General features: G+C 34.9%; 1 protein-coding gene across 1 annotated transcript; it reads right to left on the bottom strand.

Annotated features, from left to right (window-relative positions):
- Nucleotides 1–339: 339 nt before the first annotated feature.
- On the bottom strand, nucleotides 340–25,300 carry LOC308614082 (Fanconi anemia group M protein-like; the record flags this gene model as incomplete). Its single annotated transcript, XM_081228287.1, is given in 12 exon segments — nucleotides 340–378; nucleotides 380–479; nucleotides 1,315–1,606; nucleotides 3,202–3,577; nucleotides 6,887–7,450; nucleotides 9,619–9,725; nucleotides 12,370–12,526; nucleotides 13,259–13,378; nucleotides 15,032–15,100; nucleotides 19,831–19,887; nucleotides 19,982–21,748; nucleotides 25,145–25,300. Coding segments are annotated over 12 exon segments (3,804 nt in total).
- Nucleotides 25,301–25,547: the final 247 nt, after the last annotated feature.

The following is a 25,547-nucleotide window of genomic DNA, read 5'->3' as shown; positions in this document are numbered from 1 at the left end:
AGACACATCAACCTATAATGCTAACAAATGACAATGATAGCACTATAATCTTTGGGAAAATTCTAAAATATATCTTTCACTCTAGCTTTTACTTAATAGTACCTTCAATAAGCTTTTTGTTCAATAAAAAAGTTTCATTATCTAACCAAAATGATTATTAAACATCAGATGTTTTTAATCATTTATATATTCTATATAAATAAAAATGTACATAGTGTAAAATAACAGATATAGAAATATTTATATATTTTAAACTGATAATCACAAACCACAGCAATGATTACTGAAGTGCATTTAGTATTGTGAGGGTTCTTTGATAACCCACGCTGAGCAGTCTGATCATGCATCAGATTTAAAACTACCTTTGTTAAGATCATTTTGGCAACATTTGCATGTCAAATATATAGTGAATATATCTATAGATCTCCTCGGCTTTTTGATGAGTGACTTGTGCATACATGGAGATTTCCTGAGGTGAGCTGAAAAATAAACAAAAACATTGTACTAAAACTTCTGACTTATAAAATTCAATATTCTTGCTTAAAGAATACTAAACATAAAATCCTTTAAGAAAATCATTTTTTCCCAAGTTTTCTACATTCAGTGGATTATGTCTTAGCATTAGTTTAAATAAAACAAAAGCCTATTCCCTATATTTAAAATCATTTATAATAGTAATTTCAACATCTTATTTGAGCCTTTAACCTATTTTCTAAAGGCTTCGTTTGATTTTCAAGCAATATAATCATTAGAGCCTACTAAAATTTTCAACTTGAACACTTTTCTAGTTACAGAACTAACCAGCCCAGAAATATGAGACTGCAAGATCAAATTAAGTGCTGTCTGTCTCCCTCCCCGCAGGGCTCTAAGCCACTCAAAGACAGTGCCTACGTTTTGGGTTTTTTTTTTCCTTCCATTAATGTCCTCAGCTTAATGCAGTGACTGATAACATGTTGACAAGCAAAGTCTTTACTGAATAAAAGAATCTAACAGGCTCTATACCTCTTTATTTTTAAAAATATTAAAATTCCCATGAAATGCCTTTAAGGATGATTTTAAAGTAACCATTTAAAAATATTAAATCAGGGACTTTCCTGGTGGTGCAGTGAATAGGACTCCGTGCTCCCAATGCAGGGGGCCCAGGTTCGATCCCTGGTCAGGGAACTAGATCCCACATGCATGCCACAACTAGGGTTCGCATGCCACAATTAAGGAGCCCACGTGCTGCAACTAAGGAGCCCACGTGCTGCAACTAAGGAGCCCGCCTGCCATAACTAAGACCCTGCACAACCAAATAAATATTAAAACACATACCTATTTGTCATCTTTTTCACAGATGAAAACTGGTGACACATATTCAGTGCAGCTATATAACTTATATTGGGAATACTTAGATAAAATGGAAGTGCCTCACATTTATTACTGTTCACTACTGTTGAAACATGAATACCAACATTCTTTCTTTGTTCCACTAAAGACAATTCCTTTAGCAAATCTGCAGTTTCTTCTTGGCAGGAACTGAAAAGAATTCGGATTCCAGCACCAGTTAGGGTAGTCAGCAGGCTGTCATAGCTCTTTGTTCTCCTAAACATCCTGGATGTGTCTCCTAAATATTTTACATTTAGGAAAATGCAAACCTTAGTAAGTTACATTAAGTAGGACCATTAATACTATTATTAAAATCCCAAGATCTACATCATTAAGCAAACTAGTGCCACATTATGCTAATGAGAAACCCAACCGCTAAAAATTTCAAGTGATTCTCAAATAGAAAATAAGAACTGTCTTTATGAGTGTCTTAAATTGGAATCTACAGAAGAAGGTGAGTAGGCAGGGGAGAGTTTATATACCTAGATAATTCATTCCTAAAGGCCAAGACCATATTACTTATCTCTAAAATTCATAATGGTAGCATGGCCGAAGGGTTAAGTATTACTTCTAACTGATATAAAATTATCTTATGTATTTATTCCAAGAGTAACTCAATACCCTGCATACCCATTATAATAACTTTAACTCCTGCCTATTAATTTACTTCCCTACTTTTCCCATTCATTTTCTTTCCATGTTCTACCTACATCCTTTTTTTGGCATTCTTCCTTAAGCTAAAAAAAAGATGTTTTTCCATAACTTTTGCCACATTACCTTCCTTTTTATTCCAAATCTATTTCCTTTATAAAGGATATGTTAGTAAAGAGTAAATTATAGAATTTTAACACTAGAAAGACCCAAAAGATCACTTAAACTAAAGCCCTCACTTGTCAAATCAAAAAAGAAAAAAAATTTGGGTAACTGAAAGAATGACTTATCCAAGGTGACATGGTTCAGTAGTGACAGTGGTGATGAAAGGTACGTTGCTCAAATTGAACCAGTGTTTTATGTAAACTACATTATTTTCTTTTACATAATGACTGTGTAATCCTTGAATTCTTCCATAGTGGCTTTCAGCTGCATGATTTCACTTAATCCTCATAACACCCCGGGATGAGTAGGAAAAGTATATTATTAACTTCTCAGAGCGAGTGATTTGTCAATACAGTGTCACATAGCTATAGAGACACCAGAACTCACTGCATCTTCTGATCCCATATCCTATGACCTTTTCACTATTCTCAGGGGCTCCCCATTACAATTAAACATTACCCATAAAAATGCCCTAACTGAAGCTCCAAGCCTGCATTTTTTAATACATCCTAAGCATCCATTTTAGTGACCCACTGAGAACTCAACATATTCAAAATTAAGCACCTCTTTGTCCCTCAAATCTGCTGTTTCTCTGATATTCATAATTTCAATGAACAGCACCACTACCTAACTGCCCAGTAATCAAGAGATTGGTCAGCTCAACAGTAATTCTTGATTGCTCCCACTTACTCCTGCTACCTCCTGATTTCACTTACCTCCTGATTCCTCCTTTCCCCCACTGCTGCCTTATTTAGGGCCCCTCACCCTTTCTGGGGCTCCCAGAAAAAGACTTATGATTGGTTCACTTGCCTTCAATTTCTCACCCTTCGATTCTCACAAGCTGCATTTAAACACAATGACTAATTAAAAACATTATGGCATTATGTAAATATGAAATGACATTCATGAGTCAGGTATTTAAATTTTAAGAGCTTCCCACATCCTGACAGTAGGATAATGAACCAAATAATAGGTTCCTTTACAGCTCTATAAACAAAACCATTTAAAAATACAAACCTGTTTTTTCTCTGTCCTTTTCCACAATCACACATATTCTTTCAAACATGCTCTGTAGGTGCTGGATCTGGTCAATGAGCTTGTTCTTATTGACACTATTTAACATCTCAGATTGAGACCTCCTTTCCACCACCATGCGGTTACTCACAATATAGTCACAACCATTAAGAGGACAAACCTCTACCTGTAAGCCATGAACTGCTCTTAGGGAAGAAATTACTTCTGAACCAGAAGTGATTTCACGACTATCTACAAGAATACAAGTTCTTTGGCCTTCCTGTGGAAGTCTAAGAGAAGCATGTGTGCCAGCCAAGTGTGGTCGTGAGTTGGAACAGTATGCCACTGAAGTGCCAGAATCCTCCAGAGCACTAGTATCCTGAAAAGCAGAAAACATCAATCACAATCAGTTATACATATGTTAGCGCCATAAACTTCTAACACCTAGGCTGATTTTTCTTATTGATACTTTTTTTTTCTTCCTTCAGCATCAGCAAAGTGACTGTGTAGATGAAAGACCAAGCTACTACTTAACACCTCGTAGAATGGCTAGAATTTTTTAAAAAGGAAAATGTGTTGATGAGAATGTGAAAAAACTGGAATGTACATTGCTGGTGGGAATCAAAAATGGTGAGGCCACTGTGGGGAGAGTTCTCAAAGTTAAAGAATTACCATATGGCCCAGGAATTCCACTCCTAGGTAACATACCCATAATAATTGAAACCAGAGACTCAGATACTTGTATGCCAATGTTGATTAATTTTGGAAAATCCTCAGCCATTGCTTGTTCAACTATATCTTCTACTCGCTCTCTTTTCTCCTTAATTCCAATTACATGTATCTTAGACTACTGCATACAGTCCCACAGCTCTTGGATGCTCCATTCTGTTTTTTCATTCTTTCTTTATATTTCTGATTGGGTAATTTTATTGACCTAGCTTTAAGTTTGTTGGTTCTTTCCATGGCTGCATTGAGTCTACTGATGGGCCTATTGCAGACATTCTTCATCTTTTTTACCATGTTTTCCATTTCTAGCATTTCCACTTTATTGTTCTTTATATATTCCATTTATTGGATGATATTCCCTTTCTGTTCATGCATGTTTGTTTGACTTTTCCACTAGAGCCTTTAACATGTTAATCATGGTTATTCTAAATTCCCTGTCTGATAGTTCCAATGTCTGGGTCATATCTGAGTCTGGTTCTTGAGAATGTGTTTTTTTCTTCCTTCTATGTATCTTGTAACTTTTGGTTGAAAGCCAAACATCTTGTGTAGGAGAGTAGTCATTGAGGTAAATATAAGCTCTACCAAAGTACAGAAATAGCTTTGGACCCATGACAAAACATCACAAAGTCCTTTCAAACTGAGCTGAGGTCTGGGCTCATTTGCTAGGTGATTTTTCTAAATATTCTAACTTTTCTTTGTAAACCTGTGCCTCAGAGAGTTTTTCTCCCCATACTCTTGTCTCTCTCTCAGCAGTAGATTGCTTTTATTTCTCACTTACTGCTTGCTAGCCTGGTTGGAGGGAGTGCTAGGAGTGTGGGGACACGTGGGGGGAGGTGGGTTTCTACTGCCCTGGTTCAGCCTATCTTGGGCAGGACTTGTGTCCCTGGATCTCAGAGATGGGAACTTCTCAATGATCCTCCCCCCCTCCCTGCCCCCAGTGGTTAGAGATCTCTAATGCTCTGGGCCCAAGATGTTTTCCTGCCCCTTTCTCAGATGTAGAGCATTTCTCTCTTATTCCTTTCCTCCATCTGCAAAGGGTCTTCACCTAAGCCCTGGAGGCTGTAGGGTTTGCTGTTCTTCCCCCAGTAGTTTAATGCTATTTGTTCCATAGGGGAAATAGGGGAGAAGGAACTAGATGGGGTTTGGTGCCTTTTCCACAGTAGCTTCTGGTCACTTCCCCAAGGCCTGCACTGGCAAGGAGGTTTTCTCTGATTCTCAATCTTTCTTGTGACCACCTGATGACTCTGTGGAAAAGAGCCCACGAGTGGGTGTGAATTACCCTTCTCTGCAACTCCCAGGGGTTCTAAACGCTCATGCTATCCTATTGCCTTTTGCAATCCATTAACGTTTTAGCTGAATTCTTCTTACCAGATTATACAGTGCCCAGTGACTGTCCCAAATCAGCAAGTCTCTCCTTGGAGGCACCTGTCTCCTTAGATATCAGGCTAATTGGCTGTCCTGCAACCTCAGATCCAAGTAAACTTATGATTTTGTAGATTATCTGGCTTTTTTTGCTGTTGTTACAAGGATGGGAGCAATGCTCTTTCCAGCTTTCTGTATTCTAAGCTAAAGAGGAAGTCCTAATCACTCAGAATAATCTTTAAAATATATTTAATATTCAATTTTTTAAGAAAAGGAATAAATGTAATGAAGGAAGAACTGAACACTAAAGAACCAAAAGAAAATATTGGAAATATTTCGTTATCTTGGAGTACAAAATGGCTTTTTAAACATGACACTGATGTCAGAAACTATAAAGAAAAAAATTGGAACTGTATAAAAAAGTTAAATTTTCCTGTGGCAAAACCCACTATTAAAAACAAAGGCAAATGGCAAACAAGGAATACTGTCTGCAATACACATGACAAAATAAATGTTAACATTTTTAGTATCTAACAGTTTTTGACAGGATATTTAGTCTAGTTTCTGTCTTCTCAAATTTATCTCAAATTCCTTCCCCTCCTAATTTGAAGAAGAATCATACTATATGTATAGTATTAGATAGTAGAAGTTAAACACATTTCTGTTAAAACTCTATTTATCCTGTTTCACAGTCCTCAAAATATTACTAGCCTATATCTATTTTTTTTTTAGTTACAGCATGGCAAAGTAGAAATGTAGAGAGTGCTTACTGGTTTTGAAAGTACTGTGCAAGTATTACCTACTATGACCCTTGGGATTACTACCTTTCTAATACAGCTGAGAATACCGAGGCTCAGGGAAATTAAGTACTTTGCTGTTCTCCAATCTATTTATAAGACTTAATCTAGTCAATTTTATCTAATTATGCCTTCCAGAAATAACTTTGTGCAAAAAAAGCCTGGAGATAATTTACAACTAGAAATGCCAATTTGAGGGCCATTGTGTGGACACTGGAGCATGTTGCTAAGGTGGAATGGGCTGAAACACCTGGAATAAAAGAGAAATCTAAGTCTAGTTCTAGGTATTCCTATTACTATGACTTTAACCCCTATTTTAGCAAAACTACTGCAACTATGAACTCTTAAAAACTGAAAATGATTTTATGGATTACTTCATCAATAGTAACCATCCTGGAAGGAAAGAAATTCAAAGGAAGGAAATCAGGTGGTACCCCTAAACTCCTCACCCCAATAAGCAGATGAGAGTTACATACCAGAAGCCTTCAGAGGGGGAAAGAAAAGTTAATCTGGGGAAACTAGTTCTGAGCTTTCAGTTCTGTTAATTTTACCTTGTAGAAAGCCCATTTCCTTTATCCTTTTTATAAAATTAGCAGGTTTCCTTATAGAAAACTATTAGCACATTTTAAAAATAAGCATCCTACAAATCAGCTACAAAATTTAGTGTTCTGGTTTCTTGTCTGAAGAATTTTATCACTTGCTAATTTTTCTTTGACCTAGTTATTTAACACAAAAGAAAGAAAAACCAAAGAAAACCTTTTGGTAAACATACGAAGGCTTTTTTTCTCTAATCTGATTCATACCTTCAACTGAATTGGAAATTTTCTACAGTCTTTCTGTGAATCAACAGTAGTGAATGATGATGAGGTAGATTCAACTTTAGTATGGCTCTGAGGTTTGAAGTCTGAGACATCGGAAACTGTAACCTTTAAATTAAGCGGTGTCTGTTGTCTCTGGTTTGGCGACTGATTAACAACTGGATTAGAGTGGTCCCTGGACTGCAATGAAGACCCAGAAGGCACTAAATTCAAACAGTGGTTTTGTTGTTCACTCTTGGTAACTGCACTTGGATTAATCACAGCGCTGGATTCCTGTTTATCATTTACATCGTTTTCCTCCTCACTTGAATCATCTGGTAAAATAACTCTGAATAGTTTTTTTTTTGAAGATGCATAGCTTTGTCTCATCTTCATTTCTTTTAGCTTTACTGCACGTCGGGTTTTATATTTTTTACTCCTACTTGCAAAGCAATCTTCAGTTATTAGGTTAAAATCAACACAGACTTCTTCACTTGATTGGCTTTTGCAAGACTCCTCTTCATCAACACAAAAACTGTCTTCTAAATAGGTTTCATCTTGCTCAGGAATCTACAATACAAATACAAAATAAGAATATTATAAATTTCATAAAATCAGCATATTTTAACATATCCTTTTTTTTTTTTTTTTTTTTTTTTGCGGTACGCGGGCCTCTCACTGTTGTGGCCTCTCCCGTTGCGGAGCACAGGCTCCAGACGCGCAGGCTCAGCAGCCATGGCTCACGGGCCCAGCCGCTTCACGGCATGTGGGATCCTCCTGGACCGGGGCACGAACCCATGTCCCCTGCATTGGCAGGCGGACTCTCAACCACTGCGCCACCAGGGAAGCCCCTTAACATATTCTTTTAAGTTCATGGTATCTTTCTGAGTATTTATTTCACTTACTTTATTAAGTCAGTCACTTGCTCACTAACATATATTGAGCATATTCTTTTTTTACTTCCAGTTTTATTGAGATATAATTGACATACAACACTGTATAAGTCTAAGGTGTACAGCATAATGATTTGACTTATTACATCATGAATTAAGTTTAGTGAACATCCAGCATCTCATACAGATACAAAATTAAAGAAATAGAAAAAAAATTTTTTCCTTGGGGTGAGAGCTCTTAGGATTTACTCTCTTGACAATTTTCATATTTAACCTACAGCACTGTTAATTATGTTTATCATGTTGTACATTACATCCCAAGTACTTATTTATCTTATAACTGGAAGTTTGTACATTTTGACTACCCTCATCCAATTCTCCTTCCCCCTACACCACTCCCCTTTGGTCTCTTTTTGTATGAGTTTGTTTGTTTTTGAAGTATAATTAACCTACAATACAATGTTAGTTCCTGTTACATAACATACATTTCAAAATGATCACCAGGATAAGTCTAGTTACAATCTGTACAAAGATATATACATAATTATTGACTATATTCCCCACACTGTACATTTTATACCTATGACATTTAGTTTGCAACTGGAAATTTGTACCTCTTAATCTCCCTCACCTATTTCTCTCCTCCCCCAGCTCCCCACTGGCAACCACCTGTTTGTTCTCTGTGTCTATGATTGTTTCTTTTTTATGTTGGCTCATTTGTTTTTCAGATTCCACATATAAGTGAAATCATACAGTATTTGTCTTTCTCTGTCTGACTTCTTTCACTTAGCGTAATGCCCTCTAGGTCCATCCATGTTGTCACAAATGGCAAAATTTCATTCTTTTCTATGTCTGAGTAATATTCCATTTTACATATATACCACATCTTATTTCTGATTATATTCTTTATGGAAGAAAGTGGGGAGTTTTGGAATAAAAAAAGAATGATTTACCCTCTAGAAATTTACAGTCTAGTGCAAGTAGCCAGAAAAATAAACAGTAATTTATAAACAATGTGATAAATGCTATATAATAAACACAATGAAAGTACAAAGATAAGAATGACCATATTTCCAAGGTGAATATGGCAATTTATAAACAAATAAGGCTAATATGAAATTGTTATCCATAAATGAAAAATAATCTATGGTTTTTAGGATATACCATTTTTATGAAAAAATTAATTTTCAAGAGAAATATGACAACATAGAAGAATTAAAATTTTAACTAGTAGATGATAAAGTTCTATTCACTTCCTTTAAGTATTCTCCTAATTGGAAAACAATTTAAGAGTATATTCTAGGGCTTCCCTGGTGGCGCAGTGGTTGAGAATCCGCCTGCCAATGCAGGGGACACGGGTTTGAGCCCTGGTCCAGGAAGATCCCACATGCCGCAGAGCAACTAAGCCCGTGTGCCACAACTACTGAGCCCACGAGCCACAACTCCTGAAGCCAATGCGCCTAGAGCCCGTGCTCCGCAACAAGAGAAGCCACCACAATGAGAAGCCAGCACACCACAACAAAGAGTAGCCCCCACTCGCCGCAACTAGAGAAAGCCCACATGCAGCAATGAAGACCCAATGCAGCCAAAATATAAATAAATTTAAAAAAAATTTTTTAAAGAGTATATTCTAATTAGCTCAAGTTAACGAAAGGATAATTTGATCAAATTAGGACTAAAAGGGATTTTGAGAATTCATTTAGCCCACCTTCCTTACTCAGGGTAGAAATTATTGCAAATAGTTTTGATGGTCCAATTTTAGAAACAAAATGAAGGCTTCATTAACAGGAATATATTTCAACACCACCACCAGAAAATTCTCCACGATATTTCTATAGTTCATACCTGTGAGAAAATGTTTATGTTGTTATGTTTCTTATGGACCATTTTGTACCCATTGTTCAAAAGTGGACTTCGCACAGATTTCATGTAAATAGCTCTCATTTCAGAATCTGTGTAGAGATAAAAAAAAATTTTCAAATAGCAAAATTATTTAAATGAAAACTAACAAAGTATTTAACTTTGACCTATCCCAAAGTCACATGATTCAAAACTTGTGGAATTATTTTACACAAAAGATATTTAATATATATTGAAACATGTTTAAAAACAATTATTCAAAAATGCAAAGTTAGGAGTTTTGCCTTTGACAGACCATCTAGTTGGGTGATCATGGACAATTTATTTAAGCTCTCTGCCTTAGTTATCTCTCTCCTCTGATAACGAAGATTAGGAGAGTGCCTTTTCATTAAAAATAAATGTACACAAAGACCTTAGAACTGTATCTGATTTATAGAAAGCATTCTATAAAACTAAAACATAAAAAATCCAGGCAAAAAAACCCTATACTTAAAAACATCAAAAGCCACAGCCAATACTAAGTATGTTTCATAATTTTCAGTCAAGCAAAAACTAGGAAACACAGGTTTTTATTTATGCCTATCTTTTTTTTTTAAGGTTGTAATCAGAAAGCAACTTTATTTTTGTCTCTCATTTCCCCTTACATATTTTTGGAGTGATTAAATTAATTAACACATTATTTTGAGGGATAACATTGCTAATTTAATGACTATCATGCTTGGGACAAGATGTATAAGCTTTTCTTTGAATAATATTTCCCTTATCTCCATTCCATAGCTAGCTTCAACTATTAGATATTCTCCTGACTTAACTACCCACTTCTTACTCATGATAAATCCCTACAAAATTTAGTGAGATCTTTATTTCCAGTTTACTGTTTAAAAGGACTCAATCAAGGAGCTTTCAGAGATTTTTTTTCATTTGTTTTATAGATTTTTTTTGGTATAATGAATATACAATAAAATTCATCCTCTTTAGGGTATAGTTCTGAGTCTTGACAAATGCATAGTTATGGCAACCACTATTCTATTTGCTGTCGCTATAGTTTTACCTTTTCCAGAATGTCATATAAATCAAAGTATATAGTATGTAACCTTTTGAATCTGGCTTTTTCCACAAAGCATAATTCATGTGAGATTCATAGGACTATCATTTTTAAAAGTTATATAGCAAAGAGTACCTAAGAAATGAGGCTTTAAAAAAAAAGATAATGTGGATTTTGAGATTTTCTTAAAAAAAAAAAAAAGCTTTGAAATCCTATGTTTCAAACATACTCTTTCTAAATGGAGTTTCAGATCTTCCTACTCTCCATCCCAACTGCTCCACCTTCAACCTTCCCAATTGCAGCAACTAAAGTCCTTCCTGCTGCTCAAGCCCAGACTCCCTCTTTTTCTCTCTAATCCATCAGAAAATCCCATCAGCTGTACATAGCCAGAATCCAATCTTTCTCACCCTCTCACTGCCACCACCTTGGTAGAAGCTGCTAACATTCCTTGATTAGATTACTGCGATGGCCTCCTAAATGGTCTTTTTCCACCTTTGCTCCCAAATAGGCTGTTCTCAACATAGAAGCTAGAGTGATACTACTTAAATAATATGAGCTGGCTGCTCATTCATTACTCTCTGGTCTCACTTCCTACTACTCCCCTTCTCACTCATTCAATTCCAGTCACAATGCTGTTCCCTTGAACAAGCCAGGCACACTCCTGCTTCAGGGCCTTCACACTGGTTGTCAACTTTGCATCAACATTCGCCCACCAGATTATATAATACTACAGACCTGCAAAAGAAACCTTATTCTGCAAATCATATCAGTATCAGCGAGATGGTACCGAGAACTTTGTATTTAAAGCCTTTTTTCTTTAAAATCACGGACCTTGGGAAACTTTGCTGTTTCAAATCATATCAGGCACTGCAGGAGCAGAATAATGGCAAGATTTGTGAAGGATAAGAATACAGAAGAGCCCACCACAATCTTTCCCATTTCTATTAAAGCCAATCTGAATCATCTGCTCTTAATATACTGTATAGAAGACCTGCTCAAGCATTGTTTGGTGAGACTGTTTTCTAAAAGTAGATCTCCCTTACCTTAGCAAATTTAATAAATTTAGCTTTGTGTCTCAGCTGGTTTTAAATTTAGCTTTGTGTCACACTGCTGGATTCCTCATCTCCTTCTAGTCTTTGATTAAATGTCACCTTCTCAATGAGGGCTACCCCTAATCACCTTACTTAAATTTGCAGCTTATCTGTTAATACCCCTAACTGCTGCCAATCCAAATCTTCATCTTACTCAACTCTTTGTTTTTCTGTAAAGTTTTCATCTTATACTAAATAATTTAGTTATGTATATTGCTTGTCTTCTTCCATTCAAATGTAAGCTTCATAAGGGGAGGGGGTTTTGTCCGCTTTGCTCACAGATGCAGCTTTCTCAAGAACCTTACATAGTACTGGGCACACAGTAGGCACTAAATACTTGTTTAAATGAACATCTGACATTGAGCCAACTAGGTCATTCTGGAGAGACATAATCAAATTAGCAGACGTCTATAAACAATCAACTCTCACATAAAGCAAATATTAACAGAATTTGAATGAAAATGACCAAGTATTTTACACACAACAAATTTAATTCCCTTTAAAGTCAAAGTTCTTTGGAAACTGACTAGAATATTTAAGTATAACCACATTAAAGGCATTGAAAATCAAAAGAAAAAGAAGCATCATTATATCACTTACCATTTATAGCCTGTGACAGTTGAGTCTCATCATTTAAAAAGTCAAGTAATGAGGAATCCTGTTCATTTTCTGACTCATCATTTTCATCTGATGAAACACATTCTGCATCTTCTTGGGAAAGTTCTGCTTCATCATCTAAAAACTTCCTAGCTACAAGCTAAGATAAATGAGAAAAAAGGATGATGCCTTTAAGAAAATCATTTTATTTCTTCAAATAATTGGAAACAGTTCTGGAAAATGGATTTCTTGCCAGTGCTTTTAAGATCAAAAATAATAAAAATAGAAAACTGCAAGAAGAAATAATAAAGTAGTATACTTATTTAAAATTTCTTCTTTTAATTTTGTTATGAATAAAATAAAGTACAAGTCAGCATGTCAGCTTGCTGAATGTTTCTTAATAAGCATAAAGTCTCCTGAGTCTTTCAGCTAATTAATTTTTGCCAGGAAAAATACAGTACCACAGAAAGACTGATCAGACAAAAAGGTGCTGAGAATTCTTTTCCAAGAATGTGAATATTGGATAGAGATAAGAAAAACAATATAATTATTACAAAAGCAAATATTCTAAAACTCAGATTTCTGTCTCTATATTTTCTTCAATTTGAATATTAAATCCTCAATACACTAAAGTTTATTCATTTAGTCATTCAAAATAACACAACACTGCAAGATAGTTTCAAAACACAAAGAGAAACTAAAATACCACACCTTAAGATTTTAATTCCAATACAAAAAGTAAAATTCGTGTCAAAATATTTTTTAATTTTGAGATTTTTTCCTATAAGAAATTATAGAGAAAAATCTACTTCTGTGTAAAATCTACTGTTCTTTACTAATAAAAAAATATATAGTATATTTATATAAAAATAAGAAACTGAAAAAAGTTTACCTTTTGGCGACTCAGTCTCTTTTGGACTTTGATGCCTCTTTTATTATGATCCTTGAAGTCTGCTGATTGTGGATCTCGTTTGCTAAAATTCTCACTCTCATCGCTAGATGATAAATCTAACTAAAATTCAATAAAATTCTTACATGAGAAAATATAATTGGAGTGTTGTATCTCAATGTGTTTCTCAAGGGTTATTGCTTCTGTTTTCATTTTTCCTTTTTAAATAGTTGACCTAACATTTTCTTGTTAGAAAAATAAAATGCTCTTACAACTCAGAGCCATGTTATAAATACACAATACTTAAGAATTTAAAAGTTAGGTAATTCTAAGTACTAAAATAATAAATTAGGTAATATAAATAATACTAGTATAGTATTCATTCAATTTTGTATGAAATTGAATGTACCTGATGAAAACTTGTGTTTTTAGTTTAACTCTTTCCTTTAGAAGACCCTGAAGGGCCTCACACACAAAAAATTAAGTCTGTAAATACAGCTATCAAAATCAGTCCAAACATACATGAGTCCTTTCAAACTAAGAAACCAATATAACAACAAATTTTAACTATGAAACCTACTATAATATCTCTTACAGAATAATATAAAACCAATCAAAAGAATCAAAAGAAATTTATCAAAATAATTTCAATTAACAGGAATAATTTTAGGTTAAAGTAGATTGAGCATCAGCATTATCAATATTTTAATTCACTTCTAATAAGTCAATCAGACATTCTAGTTCAAGTAGCAAGTTAAAGCAATTTTTCTAATGAAGTTTTATATGAGTATACAAAGTTAATATGGACTGACTGCATTTTCAATTAATTTTGCATAAATTATACTAGTTTGTATTAGAGAATTAAAACAGACAAGATTTCCTAATCTCAAAATTTAGCTATCAGCTATAAACTGATGACAAATGAATACTATTAGCCTTAAGACCTGCCCGCCGACCCAGATTTCACATTCTCATAGTTGTCAATGCCTGCCAGACACTGTCACTTTACTATCCCACATGAACTTCAACACTGTTCAACACTGAACTTACCACTCTTTCTTGTTTTCTCTAAAGATGTGACACATCTGCCAACTAGGCCAAGCCAAAACCAGAGAGTCATCGTGGACTCCTTCTTTTCCTTCTTTCAAGCCCATTCAGTAAGGAAATGAAAGAATAAGGCCTTCCAAAAACTCACCCAGATTTGTCTCCAATTTTACTTCCTGGTACTTTTTGTCTTTACAATCCAATCACAAGAGATGCTGTTTCCCCACTCTGTGTCCTTCTTTAAGCTGTTGGTAATGCCTTCCATTCTCCCTTCTCTTCCCTAACTGCCACAGATGCTTTAAGATTTAAGTAAGGTGTTATCTTCAAGAAGCTTGCCAGAACTCCCAAGGTCTAGGTTAAGGGTTTATCTTTTCTTATCACTTAACTTAAAAAATTATATGGAAATTATCCACTTACTATCTATCCTTCCTATTAGATTGCAGACTTAACAGTATGAGGAAATAATCTTTACAGTATCCCCAACATCTTACACAGTAGATACAAAGTAGGTATTTAATCTGAATTGCTGGAGTGTACTGACAAAAATAGGAATAGTTTTTTGAAGGGGTTTAAAATTAAAATAGAAATTCCAGTCACATAGGATTTACTATCTACTTTTCTGTTAAACATATACCCATAAGATCAAACATACCTATGGTCATCTATACACATATTTCTCTTGTAATATTTATTTCAAAAGGAATTACTATACATTATTTGTTATTTACTTACTCTGTTTGGAGGAACCCTGTGCTTTTTGACAGCATGAAGTGGAGAATCAACTTCGCTATTTTTCTGATTCTAGAAAAAGTAGATAAATAAAGTAAAAAGTTAAAAAAAAATAGTTTTAAGGGGAACAGAAGGACCTCCCTGGCGGTCCAGTGGTTAAGACTCCATGCTTCCAAGGCCGGGGGTGTGGGTTCGATACCTGGTTGGGGAACTAAGATCCCACATGCCACGCGGCATGGCCAAAAAAAAAAATAAGAGTAACAAAAAACTTTATGTGATCATGTTATTGTGATTATTGAATGACTCACCTCAGGGGACTCCAAAACATTTCCTTTTGTCTTTTTACTTTTTCTTCGGAAAATCTCATCATCTTCACTTTCACTGCTTGTTAACTGTTCATCTATAACTTATTAAAAAATAATGAATCTGGTCAACAGATTTAAGTTTATCCAACCACAACTATCTATTTTATTGATGGGTCCAATAAGAATTGTTTCTGGCAATCTCAACATTTATTCACTCTCAAACAAGATAGTTTTTTAGAAATTTGGCCCAAAAATCAGCATGGGAAAAAACAGAAAAATAAAAACAATACCAGTGAAGAAATTAAGACATGATAACTCTTGGTAATAAACATATATTTAACTCAGGTTCAGTTTTACAAATTAACTGAAAAAAGTCCAGAAGAGTGCAAAATACAATTTTATTAGTCTTATTGGTTCTAGAATTCATCTCTAAAATCTACTATAGTCTTTCTGCCCTTTGTGTCTTATTCTCTTTCTAGTTGAAGGCTACAAAACAATATATGAAAAGATTTTTTAATGTATGTATGTACATATGTGTACATATACATATGTGTTTGTAAGTGTAAAATAAAAATTGGTAGTCACCCAAATGTTGTAATTGGAACAAGACATTCGCAGGTAGAAAGAATGTTAAAAAAAAAAAAAAAACACTCATGAGAAATCAAATCCTTCAAGTTTTCAGGTACTTAAAGAAAGTTCTATTTCCGTACTTTCATAAAATTTTGACAGAAGACACCTCTTATGTGTTTTTATGAAACCTTCTGTAAAAGCCCTGTGGTTGTTTTAAGATATGTTCATAAATCCTCTGATATGCCTGCCTTTCAAGAGTTGGATCATAATTCTTCTACCCTTGAGGGTGGGCCACACTTGGTCACTTGCTTCTAACAGAAGAATATAATGGAAGTGAAGGTGTGTTACTTCAGAGTCGAGGTCATAAGAGGTCTCATCCTTGCTCTCTTTCTGGCCTCATTCACTCTGGAGGAAGCCAAATGCTATATATTAAGAATAGAGGAAGTAACCCAATGGAGAGGCAAACATGGCAAGAAACTGAGGCCTCCTAACCAATGGCAATGTGATCCTCTAAGCTTATTCAAGCCTTCAGATAACTGTAGCCCTGGCCAACGTCTTGACTGCAACCTCATAAAATATCCGTAGTCAGAACTCTCAGCTAAAGAGTCCAAAGAAATGGTGAAATAATATATGCTGTCCAAAGGAATGGTGAAATAATATATATTGTTTTAAGTCATTAAGTTGTGGAGGAAATCTGTTATGCAGCAAGAGATAAATAACACAGATTTTGGTACCTAGAAATAGGGAATTACCATACCAAAACCCGAAACTGTGGACATAAATTTAGAACTAGAGAGTGGGCAGAAGCTGAAAGGATTTTTTTTTTTTTTTTTGCGGTATGCGGGCCTCTCACTGTTGTGGCCTCTCCCGTTGCGGAGCACAGGCTCCGGACGCGCAGGCTCAGCAGCCATGGCTCACGGGCCCAGCCGCTCTGCGGCATGTGGGATCTTCCCGGACCGGGGCACGAACCCGCGTCCCCTGCATCGGCAGGCGGACTCTCAACCACTGCGCCACCAGGGAAACCCTGAAAGGATTTTTGAGGAAAGTTTTAGTGAAAGCTTGAAGAGCCTCAAAGGAATTGTTTGTAGGAAGATTAATGGCCATTTAGGAGGCCATTGGTGAGGGCTTAGAAAGAAATAAGAAAAACCTTATTAGAAATTATAGGAAAGAGGATCCTTAATGTAGCGCCAGAAAGTTTAGCAACATTGTGGTAACACAGAAAGTAGCAAATGTACCTAATGGGACTTCCCTGGCGGTCCAGTGGTTAAGACTTTGCCTTCCAATGCAGGGGGTTCGGGTTCGATCCCTGTCTGGGAGCTAAGATCCCACATGCCTCATGGCCAAAAAAAAAAAAACCCAAAAATGAAAATATACCTAATGAATGAGGTGATCTAAGTAAGAATTTTTCCAGACAAAATGTTTAAGGTAGTACCTATGCTTCTTCCTATTTAAGTAAAATGTGAAAGGAGAGAGAGGAACTAAAGAAAGTACTGTTAAACAGAAAACAGTTGAGACTTGCTGGTTTTGAAGATTAACAGCTTCTCCAGCTGGCAAACAATATTAAGTTAAGAAATGTTCCAGGCAAAGATCTAATCTAGAAGACTGCTAAGAAGCTATTGTGCAAATGGTGCTGAAGGTGTAACTGTAAATGCTTTAAGACCTCAGAAAGATCAAAGGTGGTACCTTAGAGTACCATTCAGTCAGATAAAAGGCCCTCCAAACATTTGAAAGATGTCTCTTACTTTTCCTCTCAAATAACAGGCCTTCTAAGAAGATTAAGGAACTATCTCTAGACATCTTTGGCTTTGGAGAAGCCAAAGGTAGAGAAGGACTTGCCTCCAAAAGATTTGTGGGCACAGCTAGTGTCTAATGGAATGAACCTCAAATAAGATTCACAAGAGATCCACAAAGATTTATGAGGAATTATATGCGAAGAAACACAGCCAGCTACAACTAAAAGGGGCAGAGACAGTACAAAATGAAAAGAGGCCTTTGGATCCCCAAATTTTCACTAAAAGGAAGCAGGCTGAGAAAACTCCACAGGTGCTACCTGTTACGAAATTGAACCGAGCATCCAGAGGACAAAGCCAAGAACCATGGAGAATTATTAGCAGACTTTGAGTACTAATCAAGAAACTTCCAATCTCAGCTCTGCTAGATTTTAGAATTGCTATGGACCAGAGATTCCTGTGTGCCTCCCATCACCCTCCCCCACTTTCAAATAAGCCATCTTGGAAGCAGATTCTACATGCCCAGTCAAGTCTTCAGATGACTGCAACCCCAAGTGAAATCTTGACTATAACCCTAAGAGAAAGCCAGAACGACCCAGTTAAGCAACTCTCAAATTCCTAAACTACAGAAACTGTGAGATGTTATTTTAAGCCACTAATTTAAGGGGAGTAATTTTTTACACAGCAATAAAAAACTAATACAAACTCACAGAGTAAATTTCTCCTCACACTCTATACTAATAAAACATCTACCCAGACAGATAAACTTGAATAAATCCCTTTTGTAGATGATCACTATATAATCCAACTCATTTTCCTTTTTTCATTATCTTTTATGGAAGCCACAGTTAAATGCAGGGCTCAGCTACAATAAGCAAATCACTCCAGGAGGTTTTCCTTTTAACTGCTTTAGTGGTGTTTTAATCAACTATTATTGTATACATATATAACATGGCAAATTATCCTAAGTCTTCTATTTCAGTTAAGTGGAATAATAAATACTAAGTAAATATTCCCTAATAAATTGTTCCTTAATGTATATGTATTCAGAATTATATTGCCCATGGCTAGTAGTTAAGTACAATGCTAGAAAAAAAGTTTTAATGCAAATATGACACAAAGAAAAATTATCTCACCCATTAACACAGACTTAATTTAAAGGTGTTAAAGCAAATATTAAAGGATCACAGGCAACATACTTAGTAAAAATACACATGTCAGAGTACCTCCAGAACTATGCAGAATAGTCAGTTTTTAAAAATCAACTGTATTTCCAGAACTTATTTTAAATAAGATTTTATCTTAAATAAAACATTCATTAATCATGCCCTTGATGCTAATGAGAACAGATAAGAAAAAGATTTACAAAGGAAATTCTCATTTTACCCTACAACTATTCTTTTTCCTCAGCCATAAAGAATAAAATTCATAAATGGCCTGCTATAATAATCTATACACAAACTAGAGTTGGGTTCTATAACAGGATCTAAAGGATACTTAAATCATTTTAATACTAAACATCTATTTTCTGGGTTTTCTGTAGAATTAGATCACAGAAATCCAAAGATTCCTATAGATCTGCTATGGTCTTATCTCAATCTTCCAAATACAGTCTTATTTCTAAATTTTGCTATATAAATCCTCTATACTATCCCACCAAAATCTTACACTTTCCTTCTTTCCCTTTGTTTTCATCATTTTATAACATCCAAATTCCCTCCTGGTTATTTTCAGCATATCCAAATCATGAATATTCCTGAGGAGCCAAAATGGAAACCTACCTTTAAAGTCAACATTTCCAATCTAATCCAGTTCAAAATGTTTTCATTTTCTGAACCTCCTAGATGTCTGCCATCTTATTATTCACTTGGTAGTTATTTCCATGTTTTACTGGTATCTTTTCAAATGTACATGTCACACAGTTGTTTGTGTTTTACAATAAAGGGCTAGAGCCAAATCTTACACTTCTACATTTCACAGTGTCTAGCATAATACCTTTCCTATGGCATACATGCCATAAGTATATGCAGATAAAATAAATACTGGATCAGTAAGCATCAACTTAAGAAATATATAATACATCGATTACCTAATTCAATACACCATATACTGAGAAACTACATTTTGAAAAATTATAGAATATGATCCAAAGTAATCATTCTAGAAAGATTTGTATTTTATAAAGATGGAATCTTACCTTTAGCAGAACGGCAGGATTGATGCAGATTGATTTGTTCCCTGCTTTTAGCCTTTTCTATAGAAAGTCCCGAATCATCAAAAGTTGAATTCAATGTTTCTTTGAAACTTTGTAGATTTATTTTTCCCTTATTGGAATCTGACTTCCTAGCCATTTCTATTCTCTTCTTAGAAAATGAGTTCGGCGTGTTTGACTGAGAAAGTGGTGTACTCATAACTTTCTCTCCTACTGGCAATGAAAACTGAGAATAACCAGGAGACATAAATTCTTTATTTTTTGTTGCATTCATTGGAAAACATGCAAAAGTTGGACTCCGCTTATCTTCACTTGATGGGTTAGTAATGGTTACACCCATAGAACTATCAACAGGGTCTCTTGATATTACTGCTTGATTTGAAACATAATTCGCATCATTTATCTCCTTAATGTCTAAACACCCTCCAGAAAGATCATCTAAAATTTTATTCTTATTTGTATCTGATGCATGTTCTAGTATTTCATCATCAGTATCTGGACTACAGAATCCTAAATCAAAGGTAACAGAAAATAAATCCTTAGAGCAGTCAAAACCATATTCATCATTCTTCAGTTTTTCCTCATGTACACCTCTCATATCTTCATGAGATTTCCAACTATTCGTATCACCGATAATTTGATCTTGGGGTTCAGAATTATTGCCTAACAAAAGTTCATCAGAAATTAAGAACTGAGAGCCCAGTGCCATTTCACTTAGAGCAGTTTTGTCTGACACACATAAAGATTTGCATTCACTGTTCAAGGGAGGAAGGTTCACATCATTACACTCTGTACTAACATCCTCAAATAATAGCAAACTCTCATCCTGATCAGTATGTAATATTGGGAGGCCACTGTTATCAACATCATGATTCTTTTCTTCAACAAAATACTTTGGAGGGCCAGTGTTTATTTGAATATGATGGTTGGATACTAAATGTTCATTTTTAATATCTTTATGTACTTTATCATAGTAACAGAAGCTTGGTTCAGCAGAAATCTTATCATTCATTGTACCATAAAGGCAACTTTTTTCAGAAGGATGAGTAATAAATTTAAGTGAACTCAATTCTAAATTCTGTTGAGAATTTATAGTTGAATGTGACATCAAACAGGTGGATTTATCATTTTGTAAACACTCTGTGTAGGGTAGAAAAAGCAAGTTCTCAAGTGCAGAACCCTTAGAAATTTCATATTCCACATTTGAGAGTGCACTAAGAGGCGGAGGAGAATGAGATAAAAATCTCTCTACATTAGTTAGCACCTCTTTTGTTAATGAATGACAATTATAAAATTTGTCATCTGTTCTAGCTATATAAAGCTCATCCTCAAATGGAAAAAATAAGCTAGATGAAAGAGATTTCTCATCACTGAAACTGTTATAACCAGAATCTAAAAAATTTCCAGTAAATGAGCTAGTAGATTTATTTGTAAACTGACAATTTGCTAATAATCCACATGACCGATTACCTACATTTTCACTGATAGCACATGTGGCAGCAACTTCATCTGCATCTGATACCCTTTTATCATTTAGTAGGTCTACCTGAAAAATATTTTCAGCAGTAGAACTGCCATCAGTACCTAAAGGCCCCATAACAACCTCCTTATGTTCTTTTTCAGGTTGATCTTTTTTCTGTTCTTTGGAAGCTTTTTTTTTTAGAGAAGCAATTTCAGTTGGTTTGATACGAATTTGTTTAAAGTTTTCAGCACATTCTTCATCAGATTCCGTCATTGAGAGTGATTTGCCTTGATTTATATTCTTCGTAAATGAAGATTTCTTGTTACTAGTAAAGGTGCCATTGGCAAAAGGATTATATTCATTCCTGGGAGCACTAGATGTTGAGCTAACATCTTCCGTTTGTAAATAAGATTTAATTTCCAATTCATAGCTGCATTCTCCCTATAAAGAAGGAAAATGAAAAAGTCACAGGAAAACAAGACAAAAAAAAACAATTCTAAGGATGAGTTTTACTCTGCTAAAATATTTTCTAAACAATATTACATTATTCAAATGATTTTTTATACCTTAAAAACTTATTCCAAGTCAAACAAAATAGAAATGACACTACTGTGAAATTATCATAAATTATCTTTCATCAGTTAATATTTTTGTATTCCCAGTACCCGGTACATGAGAGACTATTTGTAGAAAGTACAAATTAATACATAGAATATGATTATAAACACTGTTTTCTCACTTCTGACATTTAATTGAACAATTATTCTAATTTCCTAAGAATAGATATTTAAGAAATTTATATAAATGAAAAACACGCATATCTATGTTAAATTTACTCTCTTGATGAAGGTAAACTAAGAATAGCTTTTGAAACATCTGAAATAATGGTACCTGTATGTCTTCTAGGCTGTAAGCTAGAATATACTGTTTTTAACAATTTCCCAAGAACACTTCTAGTGAATTTCCAAGTCTTACTTATCTCTAAATCTAAAACTACAGTCCCCACCATCCCTGACTCATCCTTCCCTCTTGCCCAAGAATGCCACTTTAGTCCGGATTCTTCTACTATTCAGAGACTTAAGCAATTAATTCTCCACTTTTTGAATAATAAATACAGTAAATATTAATGTGAAAATGTCTGTCTCCCTGCTAGGATATATGCTCCCTATAGAATATTTTATCTGACTTCTTCACCAATGTAGCCACAGGGCCTAGAACAAACCATGCCATGTAGAAGGCACTAAGTAAATGTGTTACTTTGACGCATAGGCTTTGCTGGGATCCAAAAATAATTACTTTATTTACATGTATTCATGAACAACAGCTAATAAAAATAGCCGCTACAATCTATTGAGTAATTACTATGTGCCAGTTTCTATTCTAATTGTTTTATGTGTATTAAGCCACTTAATCCTCACAACAATCTTATGAAGAAAGTATTATCATTATCCCCATTTTACAGATAAAACTGAGGCACAAAGAGGTTAAGTAACTTACAGATGCACAATTAGTAAGAGGTAAAGTTGGGCTTCTAACCCAGGCATTTTGGATTTCACACTCTTAATACGTTCATCATTCTGACTCTCTCAAGGAAGAATAATCAGGAAACTGCTCAAGAAATCACTAAATCTCTAAACTACCACCAGGATAAAAGAGACATACCAAATGACCTATATGATAGAGGACATTTATGCAGATCCCAATCTAACAATAATCCTAAATTAGCTTTACAAACAGTTTATATAAATCATTAAATGGGAATTCCCTGGAGGTCTATTGGTTAGGACTTGATGCTTTCACTGCTGGGGCCCAGGTTCAATCCCTGGTCAGGGAATTAAGATCCTACAAGCCATGCAGCATGGCCAAAAAAAAAAATTTAAATAAAAGAAAATTTTAAAAAATCATTAAATATATTAAAATTTTACTCTGGTCTATCAATATTCACAGATGGGGCTTCCCTGGTGGCGCAGTGGTTGAGAGTCCGCCTGCCGATGCAGGGGGCATGGGTTCGTGCCCCAGTCCGGGAGGATCCCACATGCCATGGAGTGGCTGGACCTGTGAGCCATGGCCGCTGGGCCTGCGCGTCCGGAGCCTGTGCTCTGCAATGGGGGAGGCCATGGTGGTGAGAGGCCCGCGTACCGCAAAAAAAAAAAAAAAAAAAATTCACAGATGACATTTTTCTAACTAGGTCTACTTCTCCTAAGACAGAAAACTAGTTCCTCACTGAGATCACAAGAAGCTATATAGAAAAACAAAAATAGTCTAGCTATGATTATTTATAATAAATACTTGTTTCTTATAATAAAGACTTCAAATTAAGAAGAATAAAGATTAAGTATTCTAGTTTCACTGGCGTACCGGCAAGAGAAAGTTACAGTAGAACCCTACCTCTTCATGTCTCATTCCTTCTATCATTTGCATAATGTTTATGAAATGGTGACATCGATCTGAATGGTCAACTTGATATGTAGGTAAAGGATGATCCTGCCACAGTCTCCATTCAGAGAGAGAGAGTTGATGAATTCCAGTGGTTGGTTCTTGAGTCTTGATTAATGATAATTTAACATAATAAAAACACACATACTCAGATTTCACATACTGATTAAAAAATACTTAATATACAGATAGCCTACCATAAATAATTTTAATTCATTTAGGTATTTTCAACTAAAATCTCAGGAGAAAAAAGAAAATAATTTTATAAAGTACAAAGATGCCATTTTAAATACATTTTTAAAATAACTGTTACATGTACTGCTTTTAAAATTAGAAAGAAAACAATAAATGTCATTAAAAATGAAATACAGGGCTTCCCTGGTGGCGCAGTTGTTGAGAGTCCACCTGCCAATGCAGGGGACACGGGTTCATGCCCCGGTCCGGGAAGATCCCACATGCCGCGGAGCGGCTGGGCCCGTGAGCCATGGCCGCTGAGCCTGCGCGTCCGGAGCCTGTGTGAGAGGCCCGCGTACCGCAAAAAAAAAAAAAAAAAAAGAAATACACAAATAAATAAATGTTATATGAGTTACTACTTGGCCATATTCCTGTTTATATAGTCCCATGTTAAGAGCAAATATTTAAGAAAATGTGTGGCTTCAAAATTACTATTATGCTAGATTTATATTCTATAATCTAATAAAGAGGCAGTCATAATCTGTCAGTGATACTGATCCCAGCTCTTCATGCCTACTGCCATTTCTCACTTTCCCTGTTAGTGAATAAAATACAAATTCTCAAGAGCCATATATTTCTAGCCCTATAAATCTTCCCAAAGGAATCTTCCTTGAGGTTGTTTTTCTAGTTCTCTAGGTTCATATGTAACCTTTGCTCAATTCTCTTGACTTTCATTAAGTTCATCAATAATTTGTTCATAGTAAACAAAATAAACAAGTCTAAGATCCAATTTAAAGTTTTACTGTAATTTCAAAACAAAAATTGAAAACAAGTTTGTACAAAGATGCTCATGACAGCCTAATTTTATATTAGTAATATACTGAAAATAATTCTAAAACATGACAGGGAAAGAGCCAAATTATGGTATATTGCAGAGTAACATAACAATCAGATAAATTACACCTACACAGACATGTTCATATGCAGAAAGTAATAAGAAAAGTCAGAACTTATGTAAATATATTAGTCATGTAGAAATATATATACAATAAGGAATACAAGAAAATTAGTAGTTTTACCAAGTTAGACTTTAATATTCTTTTTTACACTGCTTACATTCTTAATTTTTACATAAGTTGACATTCTGATCATGAACATTCATTCTCTTTACTTCCAAAGCTATTTCACAGTCGCTATAAAGAGCATCTGAAAACATGTTCAACTTACTGGTCTGTTCTCCTCATTTTGTAAAGATAGAAACTGAACTTGAGGCAATGTTATTTCCTTAATTTCATCAGTGTCTCTTAATCTATATCGTCTGTTCCATAATTTAAATTCTTCTTCTGATAAGAACCAATCATTCTTTGAATTACTCTGCCTCATTCCTATAAGTTTAAAAAATAATTGAAAAGAGGTTTAAAAAAATCTGCCAGGCAAACACAAAATATATGACATCAACTCAAACGCTCTACCTGTTTATGTCTACTCATCTCTGCTAAACCACTGATTCTATACCTTAAATTAGTGTTCTTCATACGAACACTCTGGTTATCACTTCCTGCTTCTACATATCTCCTAAACTCCTCTCACCTCTTTGAAAGTACTAGTGCACCCTTCCATCTAGAGCTAA

Source organism: Mesoplodon bidens, assembly GCF_964165515.1.
Source record: "Mesoplodon bidens genome assembly, chromosome: 3".
In the NCBI taxonomy this organism is placed as follows: domain Eukaryota; kingdom Metazoa; phylum Chordata; class Mammalia; order Artiodactyla; family Ziphiidae; genus Mesoplodon; species Mesoplodon bidens.
This window is presented reverse-complemented; position numbering and strand designations above follow the sequence as displayed.